An 8,353-nucleotide genomic window follows, 5' to 3' on the forward strand; every position below is an offset into this window, starting at 1 on the left:
ATTTAATTTTTGTTGAAATGTTCTTAAAGCCTACTAAAATTTACTTTTTTTTTCTTTTCTTATAACAGTCAATTATTGGAAATGTTGTTCAAAAGCTTAGAAAGATTTTGCGCGGGTAAATTACCTAGTATATATATAAAAGAGAACCTTTGGCCCGCCTACGTGGCGTCACCGCAAACCAGAATTTCTTTTTAATTTATTTATTTTCAAAATTAGCCTTCCCCTTTCATGAAAAGTTGCGACTTTAAGGAAAAGTTGTGACTTTAATGAAAAGTTGTGACTTTTATGAAAAATTGCGACTTCTATGAAAAATTGTGACATTTATGAAAATTGTGACTTTTATGAAAAGTTGCGACTTTAATGAAAACTTGCGACTTTTATGAAAAGCTGTGCCTTTTATTAAAGGTTGTGACCTTTCCGAAGGGTTGCAACTTTTTCAAATAGTTATAATCTTTCTGATAAGACACAATAAACATTTATTCACACTACCCTTTGTTATCTATAACTAAAGGGATTTTCTCTTATTTTAAAACAACGAAAATTCTGAACCTCTTTTTCTTCTTCACAATTAAATATTTGTGTACTTTGCTCTGTTGAGTGGCCCACTGACACCATTTCTTATGTTACTGATCCTGATATGTATTTTTATAGTCATTAATTTATGTTTATGTTATTAAAGATAAATGATACTCTCTCCCTTCCATATTAATTGAATTTTTGAGGCATTTTTCATTTTTCAAATTAACTTAATTGTTCAATCTTCAAGACTATTTTTAAAATATTCTTCCAATTTTACCCTTCATTTGGATTCTCAATGTGATGACTTCAATAAAATTTAATTAATGTTTAGTTATTTTAATTATAAATTTGACAATAATTAGTAAGGGTAAAAATGGTAAACTATGTCAATTTATGTCTTAATCTACTTTTCTTAAAGGGTGTGAAACACCTCAAAAATTCGATTAATATGGAATGGAGGGAGTAAGATATAATAATTTTCATTTTCATTTTCCTTTTTATTATTAATGTTTGTTACTATGTAATCTTGTATGTAAGATAATATAGTGTTTTAGTTTAAATGACGGATAGGTTTTAAGTATTATTTTATAAATTCCATGATATTCAATTCCTGCGCGAAGCGCGGATAATTTTACTAGTTATAAGATAATTCGGGATTATTTATTTATGTTGCTGACCCTCCACGTTTCCTTTTTGATTAGGGTTAGAGGCAATCAAATGTATTGCCCCATGGTTAGTTACGACTGAAAACTTAAACGGATGATACATTTAAACTATTTCTCGGAGTAAAAGAGCACAATTGACCCTTTTTCGTAGATAATTATGCAAAAGATTAAAATTTTCAAAGCTATATCTGTATAACTTTATAAAAGCAGGGGGTGAAGCACAACTTATTATTAGGAAGCACAACTTATTATTAGGTAGCCAATTAGCAGTTTTAGGACAATGCTCTAACAATAAAGGAACAACATAATTTTTCGATTATAAATAAATACATATTCTTCTTTGGGGTGTGAGTTAACTAGTTACACCCTAGGTTGTTACGTATTCTTCTTTGTTTGTTCTCTCTCTTCTATCGTGCACTAAATATCTTCCTCCATTCATTCAGCTCTCTAAGATTGTTTGAGGTGAGTATTATTGATCCGGAAATGCAGACACATCATTCAATACACACAACATTTATTGTATATCATCAAAATTCATAATATTACATTTTCCCTAGTTAAGAAAAGCTTGTAAAACTAAAAATCAAATCCAACAATCATAAGCTGCAACATAGGAAGAACCAAATCCATTAGACCAACATCTTCTTATTCTTGGCACCTGAAAATCTGAAAAAATAAGAAAGTAAGTCACACAACTATAAATTTTAGCCTTTGTTATCACAGCTTCCAACTGATTACTAGCAATTCGTATCAAGCGTTAATAAGTATTTGTTGATAACAAAAAGCATAAAACCTAATATATTAGTTGTTACAATAAACTAAAAAAGATTAGTGTAAAGCTTAGCTTGAATACCTGAAGTTCTGAAATCAAATTCTTCTTTACTGGTAACTTGTCTAGAAGCGATTATTTCTTCTTCTGTAATTCCTTTGACCTCGCTGCTTCTTTCTCCTTCGCATGTTAATTTTGTGTTCCAGTTCTTCAATGATTCTTGCTAGCCATTTCATATTTCCAGTTGAGAACATGATGTATATTATGGATAATCCAATACATATTCCACTGCCATAGCCCATCAGAGCTGCTTTCCAAAAATCATTGAAAAATTCAGAATTTCTTTCTTGATCTTCTAGCGCAGACACTGTATAGTTTGTCTCTGACACAGAATCATTGCCACAACCTTTTGAAACGGGGAATCCACGTAATCCATCATTACCATCAAATGAACTGTTCTCAAAGGTATGAAATTGGGGTCCTTGAGGGATGCATCCTTGGAGATAATTGTGGGAGAGATTTAAGAATTCAAGAGACGTAAGAGAAGCAAGTTGTTGTGGTATCTCTCCCAAAAGGCGGTTAAATGAAAGGTCCAATGATTCCACTACAGATAAATTTCCAAGTGATGGTGGTATATGACCTTTCAATCCATTATGAGACATATTCAATACCCGAAGAGCTATGAGATCTCCTAGAACACTAGGAATATGTCCTTCAAATTTATTGTTTGAAAGATCAATAATTGTGTACAAAGCTAAAATTTTCACAACTTCAAGCTTCAATCCCTTTGTTACAACAACTACCGAGTCTTGGTAGTATACTCCACCTCCTATATAACTTGGTGCCTTCATTGTTTGATCAATAGTCTTCATGCCTTCCAAATGTTGAAACAGACTCGTCGGTAAGTCTTTCGAGAAGGCATTGTAAGAGAGATCCATGATTTGAAGATCAGGAAACATGATTTCAGCCCCTGAAGATCTTATAGGTCCATGCAATTTATTCGATGTCAACCTTAAAACTCTCAGCTCTGGCAAAGTTCCCAACCACATGGGGAATGTGTCATTGAGATGATTTTCTCCGACATCAAGAACTTGCAGATTTTTGCAATTGGCCAAAGACCGAGGAATTTCCCCCTCGAGTTCATTGCCATGCAAGTTGAGACTTATAAGTGGACTTCCAATGCTAAAATTTGTTGGAAGAGTCCCAGAAAGTTTGTTATTCTGCATATCAAAAACCCCGAGGCTACTAATATTGCCAAAACATTGTGGAATTGCTCCCTCCAGATTGTTTCTGCCCAAATCTAGAAATTGTAGTGATGTTAAATTGGAAATTGATGAAGCGATCTCTCCGCTGAGATTATTATGTGACATCATCAAAACCTTGAGGCCGCTGATATTACCCAAACATTGCGGAACTTTTCCCATCAAATTGTTTCTCGACATAAACAACACTTCCAGTGATGTCAGATTGCACACTGATGAAGGAATCTCCTCAGTGAGATTGTTATCTTTGAGAATCAGAGTTTGCAGATTTCTCAAATTGCCAAATGAAGCAGGAATAGATCCATTAAGAGAGTTATTACCCAAATATAGATAAGTAAGAGACGTCAAGTAACCTATTTCTTCAGGAATAGAGCCAGAAAGGTGATTATTATGAAGATGCAAACTAGACAAGTTGTTCAGATTCCCCAATGAAGCAGGAATAGAGCCAGAAAAGTGATTATCAAAAAGATCCAAAACAGACAAGTTGCTCAAATTCCCCAATGAAGCAGGAATAGAGCCAGAAAAGTGATTATCATAAAGAACCAAAAAAGACAAGTTGCTCAAATTCCCCAATGAAGCTGGAATAGAGCCATTAAGAGAGTTCATACTCAATTCTAGGTCAGTAAGAGACCTTAGGTAACCTATCTCTTGAGGAATAGAGCCAAAAAAGTGATTATCAGAAAGATACAAAATAGACAAGTTGCTCAAATTCCCCAATGAAGCTGGAATAGAGCCAGAAAAGTGATTTTTAAAAAGAAACAAAAAAGACAAGTTGCTCAAATTCCCCAATGAAGCTGGAATAGAGCCAGAAAAGTGATTATCATAAAGAAACAAAAAAGACAAGTTGCTCAAATTCCCCAATGAAGCTGGAATAGATCCATTAAGAGAGTTACTACCCAAATATAGATAAGTAAGAGACCTTAGGTAACCTATCTCTCGAGGAATAGAGCCAGAAAGGTGATTATCATCAAGATGCAAACTAGACAAGTTGCTCAAATTCCCCAATGATGCAGGAATAGAGCCATTAAGCGAGTTACTACTCAATTCTAGCTCAGTAAGAGACCTTAGGTAACCTATCTCTCGAGGAATAGAGCCAGAAAAGTGATTATCATAAAGAAACAAAAAAGACAAGTTGTTCAAATTCCCCAATGAAGCTGGAATGGAACCAGTAAGAAAGTTCCTACCCAAAGATAGCTTAGTAAGAGACCTTAGGTAACCTATTTCTTCAGGAATAGAGCCATTTAAATGGTTGTCAAATATACGGAGGATCTGAAGCTTGGCTAGTGAACCGATTTGTTGTGGGATTGTTCCTGAAAACTGATTGATGTTCAAGTTAAGAAAGACGAGATTAGTGAGATTACCAATCTCAGGTGGAATGGTGCCAGAGAAATTGTTCATGCTAAGATCAAGATTTTCAAGAAAAGGGAGGGATGAAAACGGAAAAGCATAGAGTGTACCAATGACACTAGAATTTGTAATATTCAACGTGTTTACCCTCCCATTAAAGCATATAACTCCATACCAGTCCGTGCATGCATTAAAACTTGGCGTCCATGAAGCCAATAAGGAATTATTCTGGTTCTTGAAAGTTGCTTTCCATTTCAAGAGGACAGTTGCTTCATCAGTGGAAGCAAAAGTAACTGTAAAGAGGTACAAAAGAGTGAAAAACTGAAGCGAAGAGAATGTTTTGCTAGAAACCATCATCATATTTTGAGTTTATTGTTTTGGATTCATAGGATTTGATATTGCACGTAACTTATACTAATTAAAGACCAACAGGAAACGCGTTTTTTCCAAATTTGCTAATTTGGCTGCTATCGGAGAAAAAAATGTTGTCATTCTCTTGTCAAATTTTGGATTGTTTTGTGTTAGAGGTCTAATTCAGGCAAGGACTTAATCAAAGTGGCCAAAATAGTTTTGTTATCACAAATTGATTATGACCACTCTTAGTGTATGATACAGACATGTCTGGTTCTCAATTCTCATATCTACAATAGTGGACCATATCCAACAATTCTCAGTCTTAGACGTTACGATGATTTGTTATGTCTTTGTTGCAAATTTGGGTTGTTTTGTTTTTGTCTTTGAGAAAATGTTGTCATTTATCAATCTGTCTTAGCCGTGTTGAGAAGGGTGTTATATTTTTATTGGACCTGCTAGATATTGATGTCTGATGATGTGGAACTTTTGAAAAAAGAATGGCCAAATAAAAGGAAGAGTAAAGAAAATTAAGAGATAATATATGGTCCAAACTATATTTGAACTAGATGAAGAACGCCCGTGCTGCGCACGGCCTAACAATTTCAATTATGATATACTCTCCTTGTTCATTTTTACACTTTCATTATTTTAAAAATAGATTTTTATTTCTATTTGTCACTTGTAATATATCAAGAAAAAAAAATTATTATTTTTCATTACTAACGTTAGCATTAATAATTTATTCTCCAACTCATTTTTCAAGATTTAATATTAAACATTACGTAGTTAATATGGATAGAACTGTAAAATAGTCATGTCAATTATTATTTTTTAATAGGCATGAAATTTATTTATGTTTCGACTACTACTGTTGTTCATAATATAATGGGGAAAATGCATAAGTACCCCCCCCTGCAACCTATCCCCGAAATTTCAGACACTTATACTATACTGAGGTCCTATTACCCCCCCCCCCCTCCAAACTTATTTTATAAATAATTTTCTACCCTTTTTCGGCTTATGTGGCACTAAAATACCCTTCAAAATGCCAAGCAGGCATGTTGATACCAACATTTCCACTGGCTCTTCTAATATAGTAGATATAGAATATTTTTCTTTTTTTGCGAGTTTTACATTCGAATAATAAGTTATTTATTTTCCCTACTTGAACTATCGTCGTTTCAATTTGAAACACAAATTATTCACAAACAACTGAGACTTATGGGTTTCGAGGAGTGAACGTAATTTTATAGTAAGTGGCCTATCTGTCAGTGAAATGTGTAAAAATTAGGTGATTTTTCAATCCGATTAATAAAGTTGTATTGCAAAGGGTATTTTATGTTTATGGGACCTCCAAGAGTTTCAAATTTCTCATGCTCGAATATTTTGATAAAATTAAATTTCAATGACTCAAATCAATTTTACAAATATATAAAAGAAATTTCTTCACTCGGATTATTTTTTGATATGAAGTATATTGTAGAATTTGTTAGAATAGGTAATGACCCTTGAAGAAAATTGGATCTCAAATTAATAGTGTTTTATTAGAGATAGATTAAGATATCTCAACCTTTGAGGATGGTTTGTGAATATTAAATTATCTAATTCTTTGCATTTAAACGCGACCATATCTAATTCTTTGCCTTTAAACGCGACCACTTAGAAGATGGTTTGCGGATTAATTATTATGACTTATAGTACTTTTTATGTGGTTTTTAAATATATAAATTTTATTTTAACAATTTAAAGACTTCATGCCTGAATTTACGATAAAAATTAAAGGATTTGGCTCTTGAAAATTCAAACTATACATTATAAATTGAGATAGAGGGAGTAAGCTTCGTAAGATTGTTTTCGCAAAGAATAATTAAACACATTTCTCTTGTCCCAAGAAGAAAAACAAAATAAATTGCAAATCAACAGGAAACATGTTTTTATCAAATTTGCAAATTTGGCAGCTATCAGAGAAAATGTGGTCATTCTCAAGTCAAATTTTGAGTTGTTTCAGTCAAGGACTTAGTCAAAAGTGGCCACAATAGTTTTGTTATCAGACATCGATCATGACCACTTTTAATGTATGATACAGACATGTCTGGTTCTCAATTCTCATCTCTACAATAGTGGATCATATCCAACAATTCTCAGTCTTAGATGTTACCATGATTCGTAGTGTCTTTGTTACAAATTTGGGTTGTTTGTTTTTGTCTTTTAGAAAATGTTGTCATTTTTGAATCTGTCTTAGCCGTGTTGAGAAGGGTATTTTATTTTGTTGGGATCTGCTAGATGTTGATGTCTCATGATGTGGAACTTTTGAAAAATGAATAAAGAAAATTAGGAGATAATGGTAAAAATATATGTGAATATTACTTTTTTTTGCGAGTTTTACATTCGAATAATAAGTTATGTATTTTCCCTACTTGAACTATCGTCATCTCAATTTGAATGAAATGTGTAAAAATTAGGTGATTTTTCAATCTGCCTAATAAAGTCATATTGCAAAGGTTTTCTCATGCTCGAATATTTTGATAAAATTAAATTTTAATGACTCTCAAATCGAGTTTACAAATATATAAAAGGAATTTCTTAATAGTGTTTTGTTAGAGATAGATTAAGATATGTCAACCTCCGAGGATGGTTTTTGAATATTAAAAACTCTAATTCTTCACTTAAACGTGACCACTTAGAAGATGGTTTGTGGATCAATTATTTTGACTTATAGTATTTTTTATGTAGTTTTTATATATATAAATTTTATTTTAAAAATTTAAAGACTGCATGCTTGAATTTACGATAAAAATTAAAGGATGGCTCTTGAAAATTCAAACAATGCGTTATAAATTGAGATAGAGGGAGTAAGCTACATAAGATTGTTTCTGCAAAGAATAATTAAATATATTTCTCTGGTCACAAGAAGAAATTAAAATAAATTGATGATCAACAGGAAATGTGTTTCCTTCAAATTTGCAAATTTTGTTGCTATCAGAGAAAATATGGTCATTCTCAAGTCAAAATTTGAGTTGTTTCAGTCAAGGACTTAGTCAGAGTGGCCAAAATAGTTTTGTTATTAGACATCGGTCATGACCACTTTTAACGTATGATACAAACATGTCTGGTTCTCAATTCTTATCTCTAAAGTAGTGGATTATATCCAATAATTTTCAGTTTTAGATCAATAAAACTCTAGGCTACATTATCTCCAATTCATGTAGTAGATGTCAAGAGTTGATTTTTCACATAATCACTTAACTATTCAGAAAGTCACTTTTCTTTGGTTTGTTACATAAAAATTACTTAATTATTGTCATTTCACGTATAAAGTCACTTAATCAATTCAAGTTATATTTTCGTTAGATAATGATGGTGTGGAATTATTTTCAAGCTCTTTTAAAACATGAAAAGCCAACAATTCTCCGTCATCCAATGACTTAGTCAAAGTG

The 8,353-nt window shown here is 32.4% G+C and overlaps 1 protein-coding gene and 1 pseudogene across 1 annotated transcript; one reads left to right on the plus strand and one right to left on the minus strand.

The window, feature by feature from the left end:
- LOC125872870 (vacuolar protein sorting-associated protein 2 homolog 3-like) overlaps positions 1 to 8,353 on the plus strand; it is a 377,001-nt pseudogene that overhangs the window by 48,121 nt on the left and 320,527 nt on the right.
- Positions 1,682 to 4,923, minus strand: LOC125872847 (receptor-like protein Cf-9 homolog). The gene is made up of 2 exons (XM_049553644.1): positions 2,038 to 4,923; positions 1,682 to 1,850 (listed from the first exon to the last, which is right to left on the minus strand). Exon 1 carries the CDS (start codon positions 4,920 to 4,922, stop codon positions 2,079 to 2,081), a length of 2,844 nt encoding a protein of 947 aa, XP_049409601.1. The 5' UTR covers position 4,923; the 3' UTR covers positions 1,682 to 1,850; positions 2,038 to 2,078.

The sequence above is a fragment of the Solanum stenotomum genome, chromosome 8 (assembly GCF_019186545.1).
Source record: "Solanum stenotomum isolate F172 chromosome 8, ASM1918654v1, whole genome shotgun sequence".
In the NCBI taxonomy this organism is placed as follows: domain Eukaryota; kingdom Viridiplantae; phylum Streptophyta; class Magnoliopsida; order Solanales; family Solanaceae; genus Solanum; species Solanum stenotomum.

Bases quoted from the DNA above. Each gene is read 5' to 3' on its own strand.
- LOC125872847 (XM_049553644.1), bottom strand. From the start codon at position 4,922: ATGATGATGGTTTCTAGCAAAACATTCTCTTCGCTTCAGTTTTTCACT.